Source organism: Leuciscus leuciscus, assembly GCF_965113295.1.
Source record: "Leuciscus leuciscus genome assembly, chromosome: 24".
Classification (NCBI taxonomy): domain Eukaryota; kingdom Metazoa; phylum Chordata; class Actinopteri; order Cypriniformes; family Leuciscidae; genus Leuciscus; species Leuciscus leuciscus.
This window is the reverse complement of record NC_138723.1, coordinates 32,842,537-32,870,027: the sequence shown is the minus strand read 5'-3', so window position 1 is coordinate 32,870,027 and position 27,491 is coordinate 32,842,537. Positions and strand designations below refer to the sequence as shown.

General features: G+C 40.7%; 1 protein-coding gene across 4 annotated transcripts; it reads left to right on the top strand.

Moving 5' to 3' along the window:
• On the top strand, nucleotides 1-27,491 carry riox2 (ribosomal oxygenase 2). Of its 4 annotated transcripts, XM_082158675.1 has the most exons (11): nucleotides 7-261; nucleotides 1,269-1,696; nucleotides 23,820-23,939; nucleotides 24,053-24,181; nucleotides 24,312-24,415; nucleotides 24,508-24,610; nucleotides 25,044-25,212; nucleotides 25,303-25,391; nucleotides 25,596-25,745; nucleotides 27,109-27,281; nucleotides 27,320-27,338. In XM_082158675.1, the coding sequence occupies exons 1-10, from the start codon at nucleotides 192-194 to the stop codon at nucleotides 27,265-27,267; spliced, it is 1,521 nt and encodes a 506-aa protein (XP_082014801.1). In that variant the 5' UTR covers nucleotides 7-191; the 3' UTR covers nucleotides 27,268-27,281; nucleotides 27,320-27,338. The 4 variants fall into 4 exon arrangements, with proteins under 4 accessions (XP_082014803.1, XP_082014801.1, XP_082014800.1 ...); XM_082158677.1 differs by lacking the exons at nucleotides 27,109-27,281; nucleotides 27,320-27,338 and adding an exon at nucleotides 26,167-26,197 and having other exon boundaries at nucleotides 1-261; XM_082158674.1 differs by having other exon boundaries at nucleotides 10-261; nucleotides 27,109-27,491.

Here is a 27,491-nt window from a genome sequence, read left to right as displayed (position 1 = left end):
TTAATAAAATTTCCCCAGGAAATAGCAAGAGTAAACCTAGTGTCCACCATGATTCATATTCTTTCAGACATCAAAGCACTTAAACTGGACGAGCTCGTGAAATAGAAATCGGCGTACGCCACATATTTTACTGTGATTATGATTGCTACGATTATGAACTTGACTCATACATCCAGGAACGGTTTTTATAAATGTTCCACCCGGAGCGTTTGAAGTGTGACACCGTCTGTGCACGTGGGCCTGTGATGCTGTCAGCTGTAGGTAAGGAACATGTTTGTCTGTACTTCCACTGCGAATAAGTTATTTTCTGCCATAAATTATGACGGACCCGTCTGTCTTATTTGGATAAGAAGTATACGATTAAATATCTTACTCGACTTTTATGTGTTAAATTATTTCGTCATTTTAAACATGTCTGGTTGGGTTAGTTTTGAAAGTTAAACCATAAATTAAAAAAAGAGGAAAACTAAACAACGCATTAATTTGAAGCTTGTCACTATTGCTGCATTAGCATTTTATTTGCACTTTTTTGTTTCGTTTGCATTTTTAGATAATAGAATAATGATAAAATGTCAAATCATCAATTGCATTGTGAATTTTAATTTGACACTGCATTTTAAAATTACAATAAAAAGCAAAAGTTTTTGCACACCTTAATTCTACCTCATTCTGTCACTTGTGTTGACACTTTTCTATAAAGTGACTAAATTAAACTTGACTAATCGGTTATTTCGTGATGATGAATGCGTGAACTGAATGAATGGTTAAAAGCATGTAATTATTTTAAGCTTCATCTGTGCTGTACGTTAATAATGATCTTTAATTCTCACTCTAGTTTCTTCACAGTGGCAAGAATATATGGGCATTAATTCTGCTTTCACAAGCTATTGGAATTGTTGTATATACTAGTTTCCTAGTAGGAACTGGACACGAAGGTCTTATTTACTACTGGGAAACTCTGAGATCATTTTGATACCCGAGTTTCCGAGTTGCTCGGGTCCTAAACTGTAAACATGGCGGAGGAGAGAACGACTGATGTGACTGCTGTTCTTTTCTTTATTAGCTTTTCCACAACAGCTGCATCACCCTGTCTTGATGTTAAAGTAGTGCACATACATTTATGAATAATCATTTGAAGCGTATTGCTTATATACACAAAGTTAAAATAGCCTGTATTTGACAGGAATTCCAGAATAATCAGCAAGCTATCTAGACAGCGCAGTGAAGGTTATTAAGAGCATATTTATATTATGATATTTATGCCGCAGAGATGCCAAAGAAGGGCAGAAGAGAGAAGTGTGATGGACAGAAGGAGGAGGAGGAGGATGTACCTGTGAAGCAGATGAAGATGGGGAACCCGCTGTGCTTCGACTCTCCGAGGGATTTCTTCCAGAGTCTGATCAGTCCGGTCGGCCTGGACCAGTTCTTCCTTCAGTACTGGGAGCAGAAGCCACTGGTCCTGCAGCGCAACGATCCGGCTCTGGCCTCGTACTTCCGCTCGCTGTTCCAGCTGTCCGACGTCAGGCAGCTCTGCGCTCGCGGCCTGCGATACGCCAGAGACCTCAACGTGTGCCGCTGCGTCGACGGCCAGAAGAGAGTGCTGAATAAAGCAGGGAAGGTGAAGTTCAGCCAGCTGAAGAAGGACCTGGAGGAGAACAGGGCCACCATACAGCTGCACCAGCCTCAGAGGTTCAAGGTCAGAGCTCGCTTAAACCTGCTGCGCTCGTCTGAGGTCACGTGTGTTCGCAGGTCACGTGTGTTCGCAGGTCACGTGTGTTCGCAGGTCACGTGTGTTCGAGTGTTCGCAGGTCACGAGTGTTCGCAGGTCACGAGTGTTCGCAGGTCACGAGTGTTCGCAGGTCACGAGTGTTCGCAGGTCACGAGTGTTCGCAGGTCACGAGTGTTCGCAGGTCACGAGTGTTCGCAGGTCACGAGTGTTCGCAGGTCACGTGTCGTGTGTGGTCGCATTGTCACGTGTGTTCGCAGGTCACGTGTGTTCGCAGGTCACGTGTGCAGACCTGCCAACCTGTACGCATTTTGCGTAGCGGATACGCATTTTGACTTCAAAGTACGTGACCTGCGAACACACGTGACCTGCGAACACACGTGACCTGCGAACACACGTGACCTGCGAACACACGTGACCTGCGAACACACGTGACACGTGACCTGCGAACACACGTGACACGTGACCTGCGAACACACGTGACCTGCGAACACACGTGACCTGCGAACACACGTGACCTGCGAACACACGTGACCTGCGAACACACGTGACCTGCGAACACACGTGACCTGCGAACACACGTGACCTGCGAACACACGTGACCTGCGAACACACGTGACACGTGACCTGCGAACACACGTGACACGTGACCTGCGAAGGCCTATCATTAAAAAGAGACTGAAAATCGACACCAATAAAGATTCCCGCTCGATCCCCCTTCCACTCCCGCGGCCGCCGTCTGACTGATGTCATAAGCGAGGACAGTACAGTACGGTACTTCTGACTCCTGAAGGGAAACGGCCTGGGGTCGATGTGGAAAGTTGATTGTTGAGTTAACTTAATCTTATGGATTCGATGATCACACAGATCGCATGGTTTATCTTAAAGTTATTCATGGTCACTCAGAAAAGAGGAAGACATCATTCATCAGTCATGCAAATAATAAAATGCTCAAGTAATGCTGAACTAAATCTTGAAATCGCTATGGCTTAGTGATTATGAAAGTGCTGTGATTTGTGGATTAACGTTAGCCTACTGATAAGCGAGAGTCTGGAGAAACAGGCGTTTATTTATTCATTCATTCTCAGTGTTGAGAAACGTATGTGTTACGTTATTGTCTTAATTATATCTAAAGTAGCCTACCTAATTATGTTACATATTTATTTTGTATGAAAACTAGCGCGTTAGTTACTTATGGATTAAAAAGTACCGTTGTATCAATGCTGCGCGAGCTCTCTCACAAACATTGTAAAATTAAAATTGACGGGCTAAATTTAAATTTTGTTCTTGCTTGTTTTTTTTCTGTCAAAAAGCATTTTGTATTATCCATCCCAGCTTTTAAAATTCGTTAAATGACGGACGTTTACTGTTAACACTGCCCTCATTATATGTCGGATTCGGAACTTATAACGTTACTTTATATTATTTTTAGAATAAGTGATTCGTTATGCTATTATTGGACTCCTGTCTATTCATTGTCAACTGTTTTTAGGGGCCAAGCCCCGAAGGGGCAAGGCACCTATTGTATCTGTTAGTTTTCTTATTAGGGGCCAAGCACAGAATGTGCGTAGGCACCTATTGTATCTGTTGGCGTACCAAAAATAATTCTTCTTTTTCTTCCGCTCTGGGAGTCTATGGCAGCCCATAGAACCGATCGCGGGAAAGTTGTAATGGTTTGACATTCTGATAGAGGACAGTCCCAACATTAAATACACCAATTTTGGTGTGTCTAAGTCATTCCCTCTAGCGCCACCAACTGTCCAAAGTTTCACTCATGTTTATTCTAATAACTTTTGAACCACAAGGGCTAGAAACAAAATTCGTTTTTCCTCTGATTCCTGAACTCGTGACGATTCGATTGCACCCAATGACATCATTTTCCGTCATGAAAAGTTTTCCGCCATTTTGAATTTTCCGAAAAAGCAACTTTTTCGAACTCCTCCTAGGCCGTTGCTCCAATTTCCATGAAAATTGAATCAGATCATCTACAGACCATGCCGACAAAAAGTTATGGAATTCAAGTTGATTCGCTTAGCAATTTTCGAAAAAACCCACAAACAAATTTTACGTAGCGCTTGCGAAAACAGACGTAAGGCTGTATCTCTGCAACGCTTTATTGGATTCAGACCAAAGTTGGCACATGTTATCCCAAGCATGACCTGAGGCTACATGCTGCGTTTCGGCGCAGCGCCACCTACTGGTCCGAAGATATGAAAAATGGCTATTTTTGCTTATAACTTCTGAACAGTTTGCCCAAAAATCATCAAATTGGTCTCGTTAGATTCAGGCCAACATGCTGAGTCGACTGATATCCAATTTTACCATATCGGCCATTTTGGCTGTCGGCCATTTTGAATTTTGTGCTAAAATGCTGTATTTTAAGAACGCATGAATGGATTGTTACGAAACATGGTATGGGTCATCAGCACGATGCCCTGAAGGAGCGTGAGAAGTTTCGAAACAGCGCCACCTTGTGGTCAAAAGTTATAACAACATTTCCAAAAAGGCTAATAACCTTTGAATCAATCTGCCTATTGAAATGCCACTGGTCTTAATAGATTCCCTGGGTCACGCTGAGAACATAGATACCAAGTTTGCCTTATTTGGCCGAACTTCCTGTCCGCCATCTTGATTTTTAGTCAAAACCTACTTTTTCGAACTCCTCCTAGACCGTTTGTCCGATTTTCACCAAAATCGAATTGTATCATCTCCACACTGTACCGACAAAAAGTTATGGAATTCGTGTTGATTCGTCAAACCGTTCACGAATACCGCGCAAACAAATTTTACGTTGTGCTACAGCTACAGATTTAGTGCAAAAGTACTAAATCGCCCATAACTCCTAGACTCCTTTTGTCCTAGACTCAAGTGTCTTACACCAATGTGATCCCTGGCTCAAGGCGGACAAAATGGCCATCTCCAATTTCGATTTAGGCCCGAAAAATTTTCTGCTATGTCGAATTTTGTCCGAAACCTACTTTTGCGAACTAGTCCTAGGTTTTTCGCCAGATCGGAACCAAACCAGTCTAGGACATTTCTCTGGACTCTCTAGATCAGTAATTATCGAAAAAAAGTTGAACTTTTGCATTTGGGTGGCTGTAACAGGGTCATTTAGAAAAGGGGCGTGGCAAAATACACTAAAAAAGCCTATAAATCCCAAATGAAAACTCAGAACTTCACCAAAATTGATGAGCATATGTGTCAGAACATGGTGAGGAAGCATGCAGAGTTTCATGGAGATCGGACCATAGGTGGCGCTATAACTGGCAAAAAGCCTTCATTCTTATTAGGGGTTCAAGCATGAAATGCTGAAACCCTATTGTAATTGTAAGGATTCGTAAAACGCATCGTGCAGGCCAAACCGTAAGGCCTAGAGACGTGAAACCTGGCCAGATGGTAGGCCTCAATTTGGGGACAACCTATCAGAGTATGACCCCGAATGGCCCATAGGTGGCGCTACAGCGACCAAAAGTACAAAATCGCCCATAACTCTTAGACCGTTTGTCCCACGATCAAGTGTCTTATATCGTTGGAATCCTTGGCTCAAGGTGAGCAAAATACCTATCTCCGATTTGCTCGCCCTTCAGGCGCCAATTTCGAGTAAATTGCATTTTTTTGAAAAACCTATTTTTGCAAACTTCTCCTTGGTTTTTCGCCCGATCGGAACCAAACCACTGTAAGAATATTCTCTGGAGTCTGACAATCAATAATCATCCAAAAAATTCAAAATTTCAATTAACGGTCGATAAGGGGAACCAAAATCTTTGATGGCACCAGGGTCACTTTTACTAAAATGGTTATAAATTGTGAACGGAAAGAGATTTTTTTGCTAAACTTGGGACACATCTTCCTGAGCACAATCTGAGATCACTTGAAAAAAAATCGCAACAATTGGCCACTAGGTGGCACTATAAAACGGTTATAACTTGTGAACGGAAAGAGATATTTTCGCAAAACTTGGGACACATGTTCATGAGCTCATTCTGTGGTCACGTGAAAAAAAATCATGACAATTGGCCACTTGGTGGCGCTATAAAATGGTTATAACTTGTGAACGGAATGAGATATTTTCACTAAACTTGGGACACATGTTCATAAGCTCAATCTGAGTTGACATAAAAAAAATCGTGACAATTGGCCACTTGGTGGCGCTATAACAGTGAAAAAAATCATGAAAATAGCTATAAGCGCACCCAACCGTTAGTCTACTGAAAATTGGCACGCAGTGTCTTTGTCCAGGGTGTCATGATAGTCTATGAGAACATTGGTGTATCTCAAAAAACTCAGTATAGGTCATTGGTACAAAGCCTTGAAGGACCCTTAGAAGTTTCAAGAAAGCCCGTGTTTTTTCACAGGAGTGACCTCCTAAGAATCCTTGCCGAGTCCAACAATACCAAACATGCCAGGTTTCGCCTTATGGTTTTTGCAAGTGTCATTTAGAGCTTTAAAAAATTGTGGTTATCTTCAAAGCCGTTAGTCTGATCTAGACAACAACAAAAAAACAAAGGAAATTTGAAAACATAGGTAAATAGCTAAACAATAATGCCAAATGTTAAAATTATGATAGGAACTGACAAAAAAATTAATTAAATCCAATCAATTTCACCAATGGATCATTTTGATACTCACATGTTTGAAACGAACAATGATGGATTGTGATGAAATTTGTTTTGAATCGGGACTGGCGAATCCCCGTCCATACTGTCAATGACCGTTCGCAAAGACCCACCCACTTTAGTTACTGTTGCTATGTCTGACAAGCGACGCCACTCTCACACCACACCAAGTTCTCACGCAGTGAAAAATACATTGTGGATCAGAAAAAAGACTGCGCGCTGACAGACAAGTACTTTTGATATGAAACAGGGTCTCCGCGGATCCTTAAACAGTATTAAAATGTCTTAAATAAAATATACGTTTTTTTAAGGTCTTAAAATGTATTAAATTTCGCAAATTTTCGAAGAGTGGCATTAAATTTCATCTGGGCGGAATGAAAGAAAGATATGTCTGGAGAAACTATTTTCCATGCTAACGTTATTTCACCAGATCGGAACGCGTCGCTGGGTAACACTGTTTGAGAGGGTCCTTTTTCACGCGGCGCGGGTGTTTTTATATGAATGTATCTGAAGTGAACTGACGATCTTTAGAAAATTTTCGTTGTTATTACGATTGAATCTTTCTTTATCTTTCCTGATAAAGCAGCGTTTATGAGCTTTGCTTTGTGTACAGCCGTTACCGGGGAAACCGCTATTTCTGCCGCTCCTAAAGCGCCTCCTGCTGGCACCTCTTTGTAAACAGCCTTGCAAACCTGTATTAATACTAGTGTGGAGGTTTTCTATAATATTCACTCATTACAGTAAATTAGGGCATTCTAAGTCAATCTACTGCAGTATTTCCTCTCTCACTCAGTAGAAAATGTGGTTAACACCCAGTCATGCTAAAAAAAAAAAAAAGTAATTTACCGTGAAACCGGTAGACTATAATTTAGCAAAATACTGTGATGTGTATTTTTGGTCATACCGCCCAGCACTAGCATAAGGCAATTTTTCTGGATGTTTATGTTTGCACACCTTATCTTATGGTAAACTAAACTTACTTAATTTAAATATTTGACAGACATAGGCTATCTTAATAAAATTCTCTTGGTATCATTGCTTTAGGAATAAGTTGGCATTTGTTATGTTTGTGTAGGGTTAGGGTTAGGGGTTGTGTTTTTCATATTTTTAGGAATGTACAAAGGAACTAAATCTCAGGAATATGCTCTCCATGTCAATGGATGGACCCTCTGTTAATTGGAAATTTATGAATCTCCTGCAAAAAGAGCATGCTGAACAATTTGCTGGGACACAAATTCAAATTGTCAATTTGAATTGACAATTTCAAATTCTTTGCTGTTGTTTGGAAACTAATTCCCTTTTTTACTCCATCCATTTTTTGGACTGTGTTTAACTTGTCATTTACAATTTGATTTGTTATGCGCTGTTTGTACGTTATTTACAGCAGTATTGTTGTTGTATTGAGAAGGCAGTTGCCTGACATGCACTTTATGTTGCTAAATATACACTGACTATTTGCACTGTTGCTCAAATACAAATGTGCTTTGTTAACCTGAACAGCCTAGAGTGTAGTTTTTATATATATTTTTGCCGTGGTAATGGTCTTAATTTTTATTCTTGAAGGTCTTAAGTCATTAAATTTGTTGAGCAAAAATGTGCAGATACCCTGTGAAACAAAGTCTCACCTTTCAAATGTAGTCATTTTTTAGAGACATTTAAACAATAAATACCGTTTTGTGACTCCTTAATGTGTCTGACAGATCGCTGTAGACTCGAAGCTCAGTTAAAGCTGCTTGTGAACCGATCATCTCTTCCTTCTAGTTAATTTATAGCATTAAAATAAACATGAATGAACATAAAAGGAATGTTGTTTTAAAGTGCTAAGACGTCAGAACACTTTGTTTTTCAAATTTAATTCCTCCTATGTTAATCTACTAACTCTCCTGACTGCTTTGTTGGACAAAATGGCGGATTATGATTAGTCAGATCGCCTGTCAATCAAACTCCCTGCGAAGGGTCAATTGAGAATGCCTGTGCGCACAATCCTGATCTAATCGACAACTTTGCAGTTCACATAGGAAAGCCCGGAAAATCCCGCTATAATGTAAGAGAGCATCTTTTTCATGTATTTGGACCTAGGCCTAACAATGTTTTATAATGCGCTGTCCCCATTGTTTTTTTGTTGTTTTTTTGTTTTGTTTTTGGTGAGCGTAGGCTCCTCCTGATTTTGTTAGTCATCTCATCTCTTATATGCTGTGTATGATCATATCCTGCCCTATTCATGGTAGCCTACTCGCGGACATTGCGTCATCAATTGCGTCATCAAGGGGCCCGCCTTGATAATCCTACTTAAGGGCCCAGTGTTGGCTCGTTACGCCACTGAATATAATTGTCTAAACTCCTTATCAAAATTAAATATTTACAACAAATCTGACACATATATATGGGCACACTTTGAGTACTACTAATAAAAGTGGTGGAGATCAGGCAAGACTATAAGAAGACTAGGCAAAAGGTGCTATAACTGTAAAAACGCTTTAAAACCATATATTTCCTATGGCAAACTGCCTGTATTGGCTGTAAATGGACTTTTTCATCTATGATGGCATTTGTTAAATGCTTGCTAAATAAAACTTAATGTCTTTTGATGCTTGTGTGCTTAAAGGCCTTAAAGGCCTTAACTGCTTGAACCCCGATAAATGCTGCTTGCAGCTTTAATTAGGGGCCAAGCACCGAAGGTGCGTAGGCACCTATTGTATCTGTTCCCGTTCTTATTAATAGGAGCCAAGCACCGAAGGTGCGGAGGCACCTGTTGTATCTGTTCCCGTTCTTATTATTATTCTTCCGCCATGGGAGTCTATGGCAGCCCATAGAACCGATTGCGGGGAAAGTTGTTTTGGTTTGACATTCTGATAGAGGACATTCCCAACATTAAATACACCAATTTTGGTGTTTCTAAGTCATTCCCACTAGCGCCACCACCTGTCCAAAGTTTCACTTTTATTTTGCTAAAAACTTTTGAACCTTATGGCCAATCAACAAAATTATTTTTTCATCTGATTCCTGAGCTCATGCCGATTCGATAAAATTGTTTACCATATCAGCCATTTTGGCTGTCGGCCATTTTGAATTTTGTGCTAAAATGCTTTATTTTAAGAATGCATGAACGAATTGTTACGAAACTTGGCATGGGTCATCAACACGATGTCCTGAAGGAGCGTGAGAAGTTTCGAAACAGCGCCACCTATGGTGAATTTGTTTATTCAAATGCTTATATCTTTGGATGTGATCGACTTATTTTCACGAGACTCATCTAATTAGACTCCTGAATCCTTGCTGAGTCCTACGATACCAAACTTGCTAGGTTTCGCCTTACGGTTTGTGTAGCGTTGTGATTTAGCGCTTAAAAAACATTTGGCTATATCTTCGAAACCGCTAGTCTGATCGAGACGAAACCACCGTCAGAAGTTTGGAAACATAGGTCGATAGCTATACTCCAATGCCCAAATGCGAAAATATTGATAGTAAGGGGTAGTAAAATTCAATCAAAGTCATGTGTCAGTCATTTTTTACGTGTTTTTTCATATAAATGTCTATAACTCCGAAGCGAATTAAGATATTTTCACCAAAATTGACACAGATATGTATGGGCTCACTCTGAGGACACGTAAAAAAAATGGTGGGACTGAGCCTCTTGGTGGCGCTATAATAGAACAAAACATGAAATTCCCATTGACTTCAATACAGTTTTGTGAAATAAAATGCTATTTTCATTCAAAACATACTTTTTCGAACTCCTCCTACACCGTTTGTCCAATTTTCACCAAAATCGAATCATATTATCTCCAGACTGTGCTGACTAAAAGTTATGGATTTCGTGTCGATTGACGAAACCGTTTTCGTATAGCGCAGCAGCAAAGTTGAGGCATGATGCTAAAAGCACTATTCAGGCTTTATCTCTGCAATGCCATGACATATTGACACCAAACTTTGTATGTGTCATTGTCACTTCACTCTGACTACATCACATCAGTTTTATAACTGCGCCACCTATTGGTCGAAAGTGATAATGCATTAAATCATATTTTTAATTATTGTTTCTATGATTTTTCAGGCATTTTGCCTAAAATCCTCTTTAACCCTCTGAGGTCTGAGCTGTTTTCTGGGCCATCGAGGTGTTCTGACATGCTCTGACATTTGTGTTTTTTTCTGTTACTAGTGACATTTTCATGGCTAAAGTCTAATTACACTGTATTCAGCACAAACTCTGCTACAATAATATATCAGCAGCATGTATGTAAAAGTTTGTAGTTTTGAGATAATGACATTTATGCGTGGTTTGTGAAAATACAAAAAAAAATTGTCACTGAAATAAGGCCATGAAACCCATACTGATTATTTCTTCACAAGACTTTTGAAAATTGTATGACGTAGCCTAGAATATTTGCTCCAAAACTATGTGAAAATCACCCTGACTGCTCATTCAGATAAGACAATATATTGATTTAAAATTTCTAAGACGTGTTTTGTGTGACAAAGCCATATGCGAAGGGGCGTGATCATCTCATGAATATGTAAGCTTTTCACACCTGAGAAAGACAAAGACACTCCCCTAACTGCCCTATTAGGAGCGATCAGGCCCTGTCATTCAGAGCAACCTTGCACAAAGAATGAGGAGATTTAAAAAAGAATGGCTTTTAGATTGTTTGGATTTATTTACAACACAACATAATCCAAAAATACACAACAAATGACAAAAGAGCACATTGAAAACAATGATCCAAAGACAGAGACCTTTGTGCCATTCCTAAAAACATTGTACATACCATTTCCAAGGTGTTTGATTTTCACTTTACCATGTTCATGTACAGAGACTCATGTGAATGTTGAAGTCAGCAGGACTCAGTTGCATCTGGTCCCTGAAAGAAAAGAAAAAAGTGAACATACTGGTATCAAGAGAAACTAGGCCTGCACGATTTTGGGAATACATTTTAGATTTTTCTGGTTAAAATTGCTTTTTAAAATTCACAGAATACACACACACACACACACACACACACACACATGTTTCCAACAATATATAATATAAAGAACACCATATTTGTTGTGCCTTGTAGGCATAAGCTATGTGCAGTACTGCATAAAATAATTTTATTTTACAAAGCAGCCTATAAATCTTCCAAAAGATTTCAGTAACAATGCTAGAGAAAAATATATTGATTATCTTATGTTACTTCAAATGTTTCCATTCGTTATGATGATATGAAATGAGATAATAGTAAAAACATAAAGCCTAATGTTTGGTGCATTTTTCCTTTCAAACGCAATCGCGCTCCAAAATATGATACATTCAAACGCCATCGCGCTCCAAAATATTAAACATTATGGTTATACATATCTATGTTTGAGCAGATATCCACAAACAGTATTTAACAGTAAACACGGGTCTAAATAGTATAATATTCACCATATATCTAGCAACAGTTCAACTGCAATGTGAAGTTTATGCAACAATACCATAAACTAATAAGTAAGAATTTCTTACCTTACATCTTTCTTGTCTTCAAATCGCATTCTTCTTCTTCTGATGTAAATCCAATGTAAGCTCAGACGTGTCTTCCAAACTCGACGAAAAGCAGAGACTTGTGAAGTGTTTTGGTGTTTTGTGTTTGAGGTAACGAGGGCGTTCGCGTTCCATGTGGAGATTTGCATGTGAATCTCTTTTGCGCGAGTGGGCGTGGCCGAATTAAAAGTAATTAGCGAGCGTTTGAGATACTGGACATCCTGTTGGTTTTATACAAATGACTTAAACAGAGAATATTTGTTTTCAGTTTGAATCCGATCATTTAAAAGTACACACTTAAATGTGTATAAAGGTATATGGCTCATAAATGTGTGAGAAGTATTCGTTGAGTTTTGTTTCAGTTTATAGACGTGCTCAAGAAAAAAAAGTTCACCGCGACGGAGAGGCAGAACGCACACCCTGTTTATTTTCTTTATTTTACAAAAGCACAATGTTTTGATATGATTGTAAGTGGACACATACAAAAGTAGAAATATCACAGATTCTTTTTTTATATTTCTTTTTTCTGTATAACCATAAATGACGGAGTAATTTAAGTTTATTGTACTACAATGTGAAGAAAATCCAGCAAAACGCGGGGGCGCGTTTTCCGACCTCAGAGGGTTAAATGTCTTTAATTGCTCATTGTTGCAGTTGGTCTGACACTTTCAGACATGTCGAAATGTCTTGTCGTCTTATTTTACTTGGCCCCGGTAATTGCTGCTTGCAGCTATATTTAGGGGCCAAGCCCCGAAGGGGCAAGGCACCTATTGTATCTGTTAGTTTTCTTCTTCTTCTTATTATTATTATTATTATTATTATTCCGTAAATGGAAGTCTATGGCAGCCCTATGAACCGTACATAGGAAAATGATGAAATTTGGTACACTTCTAGTGATGCTAATGAATAGTAATTGGACCAATTTTTGAGCCTCTAGGACCAACTCTATAGCGCCACCACCAGTTCAAAATTTCAACATTTAAATGGTTATAACTTTTGAACCCTTTGATCTAGAGATATGAAACTTAGTACATCTGATTCCTCCTATCATCGTGATCACAACTAATACCTTACATTAAGACTCCGCCCATTACAGTAGTGGCCATTTTGAAAAGTACAGTATTCTGTTTTTTGGCTACTCCTCCTTCAAATTTTGTTCAATTTTGTCCAAAATTTGTTCAAATGATCTTTGGACTGAGCCGCACAGAAATGACTGAACAGATTTTTTTAATTCATCTTTGTTCAAAAGTTATGTTGTCGCAAACTTAACGAGGTCGACCCAAAATTGGTTTAGAGTCTGTATCTCGGCCAAAGTTTGATCAATCGAAACGAAAATTGGGTTGCTTCATCGGAAGCATGGTCTGAGGGTCCATGCCAAAGTTGGGAATAGCGCCACCTACGGGTCATGAGATATGAAAAATTTCTATTTTGGTCAATAACTTTTGAACAGTTTGTCAGAAAATAATAAATGTGGTATCTATGGATTCCTTGGGTCATACCGAATCCGTGGATACCGATTTTACCAGGATGAGATTTACCACGTGTCCGCCATTTTGAATTTTGTCACAATTTGCAATAACTTTTAAACTATTTGACATATCTTCACAAAAATTGGTAGGGATGATCGACACCATGTCCTGAAGGTACCTGAGAAGTTTGAACACAGAGCCACCTAGTGTTCCAGAGGTATAAGGTATTTTGCAAAAATGCTTATAACTTTTGAAAACATTGTTCAAATTTTGATTGCTTTATGTCATTATGTTCCTTGGCTTATTACAATTCCGACGATATATCATTTGTCATTTTGCAACATTGTGACTGTCCGCCATATTGGAGCAAATGAAAAACAGTTTTTTCACTACTCCTCCTTCAAATTTTGCTAAATTTTGCCCAAAATTTGATCAGATGTTCTTTGGACCAAGCCGCACAGGAATGACTGAACATATTTTTGATATTCGCTACCGTTCCCGAGATATTCATCTGTAAAGTTGACCTAGCCTGTGTTTGTTGCCTTATGCTAGTTAGCTTAGCATAATAATTGGTTAGCATGCTAACCAGATACCATTCTTTCTAATGTGGCTCTTCAGCTATCAGGATAACCATAAGCTACATTAGCATTAAGCTAGCTTAACATGCTAATCTCGTTTACTTGTATTTTGTCTGCTTATTCTTACACTGAAACCTCTCCTCTGCAGCTTTGTAAAACATGTCCTCTGGGTGGCGCAATCTGTTCAACCATGCGTCATGAATCCCGAACCATTGTGGTCGTGGGTTCGAGACCAGTGTGGGGCGACTTTGAAATTGTGTATAAATTGTCATTTGAACTCCTCTATTATCTGGATAAGAGCTGTAATAATGTTTCTTACACTGGGATCAGAAATAAGTGTATTTATTTCTACATTCTGTATTCATTCTCAACAGAACTTATGTTCATTTTGATTTCATCCTCTCTGTACTTCTGAACCCATCTGTTCTTCATGTACATTCTATTTCTGCTGTTTTTGCTCTTCTGGCTCCGCATTGCGCAACAGCCCTACTGTGCTACAGCGGCTTGGCCCCTGTATTGCTGCTTGCAGCTATATTTAGGGGCCAAGCCCCGAAGGGGCAAGGCACCTATTGTATCCGTTAGTTTTCTTATTAGGGGCCAAGCCCCGAAGGGGCAAGGCACCTATTGTATCCGTTAGTTTTCTTATTATTATTATTATTATTATTATTATTCTTCTTCTTCTTCCGCCAATGGAAGTCTATGGCAGCCCTATGAACCGTACATAGGAAAATGATGAAATTTGGTACACTTCTAGTGATGCTAATGAATAGTAATTGGACCAATTTTTGAGCCTCTAGGACCAACTCTATAGCGCCACCACCAGTTCAAAATTTCAACATTTAAATGGTTATAACTTTTGAACCCTTTGATCTAGAGATATGAAACTTAGTACATCTGATTCCTCCTATCATCGTGATCACAACTAATACCTTACATTAAGACTCCGCCCATTACAGTAGTGGCCATTTTGAAAAGTACAGTATTCTGTTTTTTGGCTACTCCTCCTTCAAATTTTGTTCAATTTTGTCCAAAATTTGTTCATATGATCTTTGGACTGAGCCGCACAGAAATGACTGAACAGATTTTTTTAATTCATCTTTGTTCAAAAGTTATGTTGTCGCAAACTTAACGAGGTCGACCCAAAATTGGTTTAGAGTCTGTATCTCGGCCAAAGTTTGATCAATCGAAACGAAAATTGGTTTGCTTCATCGGAAGCATGGTCTGAGGGTCCATGCCAAAGTTGGGAATAGCGCCACCTACGGGTCATGAGATATGAAAAATTGCTATTTTGGTCAATAACTTTTGAACAGTTTGTCAGAAAATAATAAATGTGGTATCTATGGATTCCTTGGGTCATACCAAATCCGTGGATACCGATTTTACCAGGATGAGATTTACCACGTGTCCGCCATTTTGAATTTTGTCACAATTTGCAATAACTTTTAAACTATTTGACATATCTTCACAAAAATTGGTAGGGATGATCGACACCATGTCCTGAAGGTACCTGAGAAGTTTGAACACAGCGCCACCTAGTGTTCCAGAGGTATAAGATATTTTGCAAAAATGCTTATAACTTTTGAAAACATTGTTCAAATTTTGATTGCTTTATGTCATTATGTTCCTTGGCTTATTACAATTCCGACGATATATCATTTGTCATTTTGCAACATTGTGACTGTCCGCCATATTGGAGCAAATGAAAAACAGTTTTTTCGCTACTCCTCCTTCAAATTTTGCTCAATTTTGCCCAAAATTTGATCAGATGTTCTTTGGACCAAGCCGCACAGGAATGACTGAACATATTTTTGATATTCGCTACCGTTCCCGAGATATTCGTCTGTAAAGTTGACCTAGCCTGTGTTTGTTGCCTTATGCTAGTTAGCTTAGCATAATAATTGGTTAGCATGCTAACCAGATACCATTCTTTCTAATGTGGCTCTTCAACTATCAGGATAACCATAAGCTACATTAGCATTAAGCTAGCTTAACATGCTAATCTCGTTTACTTGTATTTTGTCTGCTTATTCTTACACTGAAACCTCTCCTCTGCAGCTTTGTAAAACATGTCCTCTGGGTGGCGCAATCTGTTCAACCATGCGTCATGAATCCCGAACCATTGTGGTCGTGGGTTCGAGACCAGTGTGGGGCGACTTTGAAATTGTGTATAAATTGTCATTTGAACTCCTTTATTATCTGGATAAGAGCTGTACTAATGTTTCTTACACTGGGATCTGAAATAAGTGTATTTATTTCTACATTCTGTATTCATTCTCAACAGAACTTATGTTCATTTTGATTTCATCCTCTCTGTACTTCTGAACCCATCTGTTCTTCATGTACATTCTATTTCTGCTGTTTTTGCTCTTCTGGCTCCGCATTGCGCAACAGCCCTACTGTGCTACAGCGGCTTGGCCCCGTATTGCTGCTTGCAGCTATATTAGCAATTGTTATTGTCAGAATAACAATTGCTTCTTCTTCCGCCAATGGAAGTCTATGGCAGCCCTATGAACCGTACATAGGAAAATGATGAAATTTGGTACACTTCTAGTGATGGTAATGAATAGGAATTGGACCAATTTTTGAGTCTCTAGGACCAACTCTATAGCGCCACCACCAGTTCAAATATTCAACATTAAAATGGTTATAACTTTTGAACCCTTTGATCTAGAGACATGAAACTTAGTACACCTGATTCCTCTCTTCATCGTGATCACAACCAATACCTTACATTAAGACTCCGCCCATTACAGTAGTAGCCATTTTGAAAAGTACAGTATTCAGTTTTTTCGCTACTCCTCCTTCAATTTTTATTCAATTTTGTCCAAACATGTGCTCAAATGATCTACGGACTGAGCCGCATAGAAATGACTGAACAGAATTTTTTGCTATACTGGAAAAAAAAAAGTTATTATGTCGCAAACTTAACGAGGTCGACCCAAAATTGTTTCAGAAGCTATAGCTCAGCCAAACTTTGATCAATCGAAACAAAAATTGGTACGCTTCATCGGAAGTATGCTCTGAGGGTCCATGCCAAAGTTGGGAACAGCGCCACCTATGGGTCATGAGATATGGAAAATGGCTATTTTGGCCAATAACTTTTGAACAGTTTGTCAGCAAATCATAAATGTGGTCTCTATGGATTTCTTGCGTCATGCCGAATCCGTCGATACCGATTTTGCCAGGATGGGATGTACCACGTGTCCGCCATTTAGATTTTTGTCATAAATTGCAAAATCTTATAAAGTATTTGACATATCGGCACAAAAATTGGTAAGGATCATCATTAGCCTGGCCTGAAGGTAGCTGAGAAGTTTGAACACAGCGCCACCTAGTGTTCCAGAGGTATAAGGTATTTAGCAAAAATGCTTATAACTTTTGAAAACATTGTTCAAATTTTGATTGCTTTATGTTATTACATTCCGTGGCTTATGCCGACTCCGTCGATATCTCATTTGTCATTTACCAACAATGTGACTATCCGCCATATTGGAACAAATGAAAAACAGTTTTTTCGCTACTCCTCCTTCAAATCTTGCTCAATTTTGTCCAAAATTTGATCAGATGTTCTTTGGACCGAGCCGCATAGAAATGACTGAACAGATTTTTGATATTCACTACCGTTCCCGAGATATTCATCTCTGAAGTTGACCTAGCTTGTGTTTGTTGACTTATGCTAGTTAGCTTAGCATAATAATTGGTTAGCATGCTAACCAGATGCCATTCTTTCTAATATGGCTTGTCAGCTATCAGGTTAACCATAAGCTACATTAGCATTAAGCTAGCCTAGCATGCAAATCTCGTTTACTTGAGTTTGTGTGCTTATTCTTACACTGAACCCTCTCCTCTGCTGCTTTGAAATTCACGTCCTCTGAGTGGCGCAATCTGCTAAACCATGTATCTCGAATCCCGAACCATTCTGGTCGTGGGTTCGAGTCCCATGTGGAACGACTTTAAAATTGTGTATAAAGTTGTCATTTAAATTCCTTCCGGCTCTGCACTGCTGTTGGTGATTAAATGCTCGCTGTGCTTCATTTACATGTACATTTAATTTCTGATGTTTTGTTCTTCCGGCTCCGCACTGCTGTTGGTGCTTAAATGCTTGCGCGCTGCAGTGCTTACAGTACTTGCTGTGCTTGATGTACACGATGTGCTGGCTGTGCTTGCTGTTCACCATACTTGTTCTGCTTGCGGTGCGTTTAAGGGCTTGGCCCCTGTATTGCTGCTTGCAGCTATATTTATTATTATTATTCTTCTTCTTCTTCTTCCGCCAATGGAAGTCTATGGCAGCCCTATGAACCGTACATAGGAAAATGATGAAATTTGGTACACTTCTAGTGATGCTAATGAATAGTAATTGGACCAATTTTTGAGCCTCTAGGACCAACTCTATAGCGCCACCACCAGTTCAAAATTTCAACATTTAAAGGGTTATAACTTCTGAACCCTTTGATCTAGAGACATGAAACTTAGTACATCTGATTCCTCTCATCACCGTGATCACAACCAATACCTTACATTAAGACTCCGCCCATTACAGTAGTGGCCATTTTGAAAAGTACAGTATTCAGTTTTTTCGCTACTCGTCCTTCAAAATTTGTCCAATTTTCTCCAAATTTTGTTCAAATGATCTTTGGACTGAGCCGCACAGAAATGACTGAACAGATTTTTTTTATTCATCTTTGTTCAAAAGTTATGTTGTCGCAAACTGAACAAAGTCGACCCAAAATTGGTTTAGAGGCTGTATCTCGGCCAAAGTTTGATCAATCGAAACGAAAATTGGTTTGCTTCATCGGAAGCATGGTCTGAGGGTCCATGCCAAAGTTGGGAATAGCGCCACCTACGGGTCATGAGATATGAAAAATTGCTATTTTGGTCAATAACTTTTGAACAGTTTGTCAGAAAATAATAAATGTGGTATCTATGGATTCCTTGGGTCATACCGAATCCGTGGATACCGATTTTACCAGGATGAGATTTACCAAGTGTCCGCCATTTTGAATTTTGTCACAATTTACAATAACTTTTAAACTATTTGACATATCTTCACAAAAAATGGTAGGGATGATCGACACCATGTCCTGAAGGTACCTGAGAAGTTTGAACACAGCGCCACCTAGTGTTCCAGAGGTATAAGGTATTTTGCAAAAATGCTTGTAACTTTTGAAAACATTGTTCAAATTTTGATTGCTTTATGTCATTATGTTCCTTGGCTTATGACAATTCCGACAATATCTCATTTGTCATTTTGCAACAATGTGACTGTCCGCCATATTGGAGCAAATGAAAAACAGTTTTTTCGCTACTCCTCCTTCACATTTTGCTCAATTTTGCCCAAACTTTGATCAGATGTTCTTTGGATCAAGCCGGACAGGAATGACTGAACAGATTTTTGATATTCGCTACCGTTCCCGAGATATTCATCTTGAAAGTTGACCTAGCCTGTGTTTGTTGCCTTATGCTAGTTAGCTTAGCATAATAATTGGTTAGAATGCTATCCAGATACCATTCTTTCTAATGTGGCTCTTTAGCTATCAGGATAACCATAAGCTACATTAGTATTAAGCTAGCTTAACATGCTAATCTCGTTTACTTGTATTTTCTCTGCTTATTCTTACACTGAAACCTCTCCTCTGCAGCTTTGTAAAACATGTCCTCTGGGTGGCGCAATCTGTTCAACCATGTGTCATGAATCCCGAACCATTGTGGTCGTGGGTTCGAAACCAGTGTGGGGCGACTTTGAAATTGTGTATAAATTGTCATTTGAACTCCTTTATTATCTGGATAAGAGCTGTACTAATGTTTCTTACACTGGGATCAGAAATAAGTGTATTTATTTCTACATTCTGTATTCATTCTCAACAGAACTTATGTTCATTTTGATTTCATCCTCTCTGTACTTCTGAACCCATCTGTTCTTCATGTACATTCTATTTCTGCTGTTTTTGCTCTTCTGGCTCCGCATTGCGCAACAGCCCTACTGTGCTACAGCGGCTTGGCCCCGTATTGCTGCTTGCAGCTATATTAGCAATTGTTATTGTCAGAATAACAATTACTTCTTCTTCCGCCAATGGAAGTCTATGGCAGCCCTATGAACCGTACATAGGAAAATGATGAAATTTGGTACACTTCTAGTGATGGTAATGAATAGGAATTGGACCAATTTTTGAGTCTCTAGGACCAACTCTATAGCGCCACCACCAGTTCAAATATTCAACATTAAAATGGTTATAACTTTTGAACCCTTTGATCTAGAGACATGAAACTTAGTACACCTGATTCCTCTCATCATGCTGATCAGAACCAATACCTTACATTAAGATTCCGCCCATTACAGTAGTAGCCATTTTGAAAAGTACAGTATTCAGTTTTTTCGCTACTCCTCCTTCAAATTTTGTCCAATTTTGTCCAAACATGTGCTCAAATGATCTACGGACTGAGCCGCATAGAAATGACTGAACAGAATTTTTTGTTATACTGAAAAAAAAAAATTTATGATGTCGCAAACTTAACGAGGTCGACCCAAAATTGGCTAAGAGGCTGTATCTCGGCCAAAAATTGATCAATCGAAACAAAAATTGGTACACTTCATCGGAAGTATGCTCTGAGGGTCCATGCCAACGTTGGGAACAGCGCCACCTATGGGTCATGAGATATGGAAAATGGCTATTTTGGCCAATAACTTGTGAACAGTTTGTCAGAAAATCAAAAATGTGGTATCTATGGATTCCTTGCATCATGCCGAATCCGTCGATACCGATTTTGCTAGGATGGGATGTACGATGTTTCCGCCATTTTTATTTTTGTCATAAATTGCATTATCTTATAAAGTATTTGACATATCGGCACAAAAATTGGTAGGGATGATCGACACCATGTCTTGAAGGTACCTGAGAAATTTGAACACAGCGCCACCTAGTGTTCCAGAGGTATAAGGTATTTTGTAAAAATGCTTATAACTTTTGAAAACATTGTTCACATTTTGATTGCTTTATGCCATTATGTTCCTTGGCTTATGACAATTCCGACGATATCTCATTTGTCATTTTGCAACAATGTGACTGTCCGCCATATTGGAGGAAATGGAAAACAGTTTTTTCGCTACTCCTTCAAATTTTGCTCAATTTTGCCCAAAATTTGATCAGATGTTCTTTGGATCAAGTCGCACAGGAATGACTGAACAGATTTTTGATATTCGCTACCGTTCCCGAGATATTCATCTTCAAAGTTGACCTAGCCTGTGTTTGTTGCCTTATGCTAGTTAGCTTAGCATAATAATTGGTTAGAATGCTAACCAGATACCATTCTTTCTAATGTGGCTCTTCAGCTATCAGGATAACCATAAGCTACATTAGCATTAAACTAGCTTAACATGCTAATCTCGTTTACTTGTATTTTGTCTGCTTATTCTTACACTGAAACCTCTCCTCTGCAGCTTTGTAAAACATGTCCTCTGGGTGGCGCAATCTGTTCAACCATGCGTCATGAATCCCGAACCATTGTGGTCGTGGGTTCGAGACCAGTGTGGGGCGACTTTGAAATTGTGTATAAATTGTCATTTGAACTCCTTTATTATCTGGATAAGAGCTGTACTAATGTTTCTTACACTGGGATCAGAAATAAGTGTATTTATTTCTACATTCTGTATTCATTCTCAACAGAACTTATGTTCATTTTGATTTCATCCTCTCTGTACTTCTGAACCCATCTGTTCTTCATGTACATTCTATTTCTGCTGTTTTTGCTCTTCTGGCTCCGCATTGCGCAACAGCCCTACTGTGCTGCAGCGGCTTGGCCCCGTATTGCTGCTTGCAGCTATATTTATTATTATTCTTCTTCCGCAAATGGGAGTCTATGGCAGCCCTATGAACCGTAAGTAGGAAAATGATGAAATTTGGCACACTTGTAGTGATGGTAATGAATAGGAATTGGACCAATTTTTGAGTCTCTAGGACCAACTCTATAGCGCCACCACCAGTTCAAATATTCAACATTAAAATGGTTATAACTTTTGAACCCTTTGATCTAGAGACATGAAACTTAGTACACCTGATTCCTCTCTTCATTGTGATCACAACCAATACCTTACATTAAGACTCCGCCCATTACAGTAGTAGCCATTTTGAAAAGTACAGTATTCAGTTTTTTCGCTACTCCTCCTTCACATTTTGTCCAATTTTGTCCAAACATGTGCTCAAATGATCTATGGACTGAGCCGCATAGAAATGACTGAACAGAATTTTTTGCTATACTGGAAAAAAAAAAGTTATGATGTCGTAAACTTAACGAGGTCGACCCAAAATTGGCTAAGAGGCTGTATCTCGGCCAAAAATTGATCAATCGAAACGAAAATTGGTACACTTCATCGGAAGTATGCTCTGAGGGTCCATGCCAATGTTGGGAACAGCGCCACCTATGGGTCATGAGATATGGAAAATGGCTATTTTGGCCAATAACTTGTGAACAGTTTGTCAGAAAATCATAAATGTGGTATCTATGGATTCCTTGCATCATGCTGAATCTGTCGATGCCGATTTTGCTAGGATGGGATGTACGACGTGTCCGCCATTTTGATTTTTGTCATAAATTGCATTATCTTATAAAGTATTTGACATATCGGCACAAAAATTGGTAAGGATCATCATTAGCCTGGCCTGAAGGTACCTAAGAAGTTTGAACACAGCGCCACCTAGTGTTCCAGAGGTATAAGGTATTTTGCAAAAACGCTTATAACTTTTGAAAACGTTGTTCAAATTTTGATTGCTTTATGTTATTATATTCCTTGGCTTATGCCGACTCCGTCGATATCTCATTTGTCATTTTCCAACAATGTGACTATCCGCCATATTGGAACAAATGAAAAAAAAAATTTCCGCTACTCCTCCTTCAAATCTTGCTCAATTTTGTCCAAAATTTGATCAGATGTTCTTTGGACTGAGCCGCATAGAAATGACTGAACAGATTTTTGATATTCACTACCGTTCCCGAGATATTCATCTCTGAAGTTGTTCTAGCCTGTCTTTGTTGCCTTATGCTAGTTAGCTTAGCATAATAATTGGTTAGCATGCTAACCAGATGCCATTCTTTCTAATGTGGCTTGTCAGCTATCAGGTTAACCATAAGCTACATTAGCATTAAGCTAGCTTAGCATGCTAATCTCGTTTACTTGAGTTTGTGTGCTTATTCTTACACTGAACCCTCTCCTCTGCTGCTTTGAAAATCACGTCCTCTGAGTGGTGCAATCTGCTAAACCATGTATCTCGAATCCGGAACCATTCTGGTCGTGGGTTCGAGTCCCATGTGGGGCGACTTTAAAATTGTGTATAAAGTTGTCATTTAAATTCCTTCCGGCTCTGCACTGCTGTTGGTGCTTAAATGCTATTGTGCTTGATGTACATTTACATGTATATTCAATTTGTGCTGTTTTTGTTCTTGCGGCTCCGCACTGCTATAGTAAGAATACTTTGGTTATTAAAGTTTCTTATAAAGTTTTGAAAGCAAAGTATTTTTAGCTACTTTTTGAACCCAGGGAACCATTGGAGGGCTTGGCCCCTTTGAGGCTGCTTGCAGCTTTAATCTATAAATATGTTTGTATTGGCTAACATTTATTCAGCTAATGCGTGTCCTGTTTAAAATGTGCAATGTTTAAATGCAAAGACGGCACGTCACAAATAGAAGCCCTTTTCCCTGTGGTAATTGTACACAATGGTCCTATGTATTATCTTTTTTTATTTTTTTTACTGTGTTCTAGGGGTTTCTTAATTTTAGACTAGTTGACCAGCACACATTATATGCAATGCAATTATATAACGCATGTGTGTCGTCGTCCAAACCGCCCATACAATACGCCCATTCGCCGGTCACGTGTGTTCGCCGGTCACGTGTGTTCGCCGGTCACGTGTGTTCACCGGTCACGTGTGTTCACAGGACGAGCTGTGGCGTATTCAGGAGCGGCTGGAGTGCTTCTTCGGGTCGCTGGTTGGATCTAACATCTACATTACGCCTCGCGGCTCTCAGGGTCTGCCGCCGCACTACGACGACGTCGAGGTGTGTGTCTGCTCTCGTTTGTGTAGCATCTACTGTCATGGTTTGCTCGTGTGCATGAGGAATAACTGACGTCCTGCTGGTGTTCGTTTCCTTACGCGTGTGTATGGGTTCAGGTGCTGATCCTTCAGCTGGAGGGACAGAAACACTGGAGGCTTTACCAGCCCACCGTCCCTCTGGCCCGCGAGTACAGCCTGGAGCCCGAGCATCGCATCGGCCCCCCGACACACGACTTCATCCTGCAGGTCAGTGACATCACAGGGTTAAAGGTCAATCAGCAGAGACGTGAGATGTGCTTGAGTGTTCTGCTCGTGTGTCTGTGGTTGAGGAGAGATATGATTGTATTAATGCCTCATTTCATTTGATTTCTTGTAGGCTGGTGATTTGCTGTATTTCCCCCGGGGAACGATCCACCAGGCCGACACTCCTTCAGACGTGACTCGATCCACACACCTCACGCTCAGCACCTACCAGAACATGTGCGTCTCCACAGTTCACACACACATGATGTATATATAGATATACATGTGTCTTTCAGGTCGTTATAGATGTACATGTGTGTGTCTTTCAGGTCGTGGGGCGACTTCATGCTGGACGTGTTTCCTGGGTGTGTGTTGGACAGCATGAGACGTGAACACGGAATGCGCTGCGGTCTTCCTCGTAACCTCCTCACGGTGAGCACACACACTCCTGTCTCACACACTCCTGTCTCACACACTCTCCTGTCACACACACTTCTGTCTCACACACTCCTGTCACACACACACTCCTGTCACACACACTCCTCTCTCACACACTCCTCTCACACACACTCCTGTCACACACACACACTCCTCTCTCACACACTCCTGTCACACACACACACTCCTCTCACACACACTCCTCTCTCACACACTCCTGTCACACACACACACTCCTCTCACACACACTCCTCTCACACACACTCCTGTCACACACACACACACTCCTCTCTCACACACTCCTGTCACACACACTCCTCTCTCACACATTTCTGTCACACTCACCTGTAACAGTGGCTCTAACTGTGTGTGTGTGTGTGTGTGTGTGTGTGTGTGTGTGTGTGTGTGTGTGTGTGTGTGTTGTCAGTCTGCAAGCGTGGCTCCTGAGGTTAATAAGCAGATGTGTGTGTTTCTGCGGCGTTTGGCTGATGATGTCGAGCGAGGGAATCAGGAGTTGCGCTCCAGCGCTATGAAGAGAGACTTCATCTGCCACCGACTGCCACCGTTCCTGCAGGACCAGACCGGCGCTGATCCCGGTGAGTGTGTGTGTGTGTGTGTGTGTGTGTGTGTGTGTGTGTGTGTGTCCAGGTACGGCTGATGCTGTGCTGAATGTGTTTCTCTTCCAGTTGGGAAACCGCCGTCGCTGGAGGACACTGTGTGTGTGCGGTTTAAAGAGCATCTTCTTCTAACAGTGGAGCCCAGTCAAGAGAACACTGTAAGAGTCACACACACGTCACATATTCATTCACACACCTCATATATATATATTCACATACGCACACATCATATATATATATATTAGTGCCGATATTAGTGGAAGGCACTGTGTGTGTGTGTGTGTGTGTGTGTGTGTGTGTGTGTGTGTGTGTGTGTGTGTGTGTGTGTGTAGCAAGTCCTTACTGTGTTTGTCTCCGATCAGGACGAGGCCACCGAGCTGGTCGTGTTTGTGTTACATTCGTTAAAGAACAAGAGAGAAACACACATGATGGGAGCATCTGATGACGACGGTGATGCTGACAACGATGATGATGATGATGAAGATGAAGATGAAGATGAGGTCATCTCACAGGTCAGCCCACGTCACATCTTGCAGACTAGTCGGAAACTATGACTTAAAAAGTCAAAATTACGATGTACTAACTCTGTCATAATTATGACATAAAAATTGAAATTATGAGATAAAGTAAGCCATAATTACTATAAGATCATTTGACTCATGCCATAATTATGACTTTTTAAGTCATAATTTCGGCTTAGTGTGTCATCACTTCAAAATTGTATCTGATAAACATGACTTTACTTTTTATGTCACAATTATGATTTACATAAGTTTTTTTTTTCTTATGTGGAGGAAATGGCCCTACGCGGCCCATACAGAGCACTAACAGGAGGAGCACGCTATTCAGACGCCGCTAGACTTACAGGCACACTAGAGCTCCTCCAAACACACATTGATCATTTGTGTAGACGCCGGGGTTCTTGTGTTCCAGGGTCTGCGGTTCCCCTGACGTGTGTGTGTGTGTGTGTGTTTCAGGGTCCGTGGTTCCCCTGACACGTGTGTGTGTGTGTGTGTGTGTGTGTGTGTGTGTGTGTGTGTGTATGTGTATGTGTATGTATATGTATGTATGTTTCAGGGTCTGCGGTTCCACTGATGCGTGTGTGTGTGTGTGTGCGTGTGTTCCAGGGTCTGCGGTTCCCCGTGTCTCATCTGTGTGTGTGTGTGTGTGTTTCAGGGTCCGTGGTTCCCCTGACGTGTGTGTGTGTGTGTGTGTGTGTGTTTGTTTGTTTGTTTCAGTGTCCGTGGTTCCCCTGACACGTACGTGTGTGTGTGTGTTTCAGGGTCCGTGGTTCCCCTGACACGTGTGTGTTTCAGGGTCCGTGGTTCCCCTGACACGTACGTGTGTGTGTGTGTGTGTGTGTGTGGTTCCCCTGATGCGTGTGTGTGTTCCAGGGTCTGCGGTTCCCCGTGTCTCATCTGTGTGTGTGTGTGTGTGTGTTCCAGGGTCTGCGGTTCCCCTGACACGTACGTGTGTGTGTGTGTGTGTTTGTTTCAGGGTCTGCGGTTCCCCTGATGCGTGTGTGTTCCAGGGTCTGCGGTTCCCCGTGTCTCATCTGTGTGTGTGTGTGTGTTTCAGGGTCCGTGGTTCCCCTGACACGTGTGTGTGTTTGTTTCAGGGTCTGCGGTTCCCCTGATGCGTGTGTGTGTGTTCCAGGGTCTGCGGTTCCCCGTGTCTCATCTGTGTGTGTGTGTTCCAGGGTCTGCGGTTCCCCTGACACGTACGTGTGTGTGTTTGTTTCAGGGTCTGCGGTTCCCCTGATGCGTGTGTGTGTGTGTGTTCCAGGGTCTGCGGTTCCCCGTGTCTCATCTGTGTGTGTGTGTGTTCCAGGGTCTGCGGTTCCCCGTGTCTCATCTGTGTGTGTGTGTGTTCCAGGGTCTGCGGTTCCCCGTGTCTCATCTGTCTGCGCTGAAGCAGCTCCTGAACTCGGAGTGTGTTGCGGCTGCGCAGCTGCAGCTCCCGGACGAGGATAAACTGGGGCTGATGCTGGGACTCTGGAGCGAAGGCCTGATGAGCGTCTGCCACACAACATGAACAACTACACACACAACACACACTGCCACACAACATGAACAACTACACACACTGCCGCACAACACACACACTGCCGCACAACACACACACTGCCGCACAACATGAGCTTCTGTGAGCTGCATCAGCTGATCCTCTGCACGTCTGCTTGTTCATCAGAGACGTTACACATCTCACAACTGGAAGTTGTGTGACCGATTGTAGCCGAATAAAATGTCGTGAAGAAA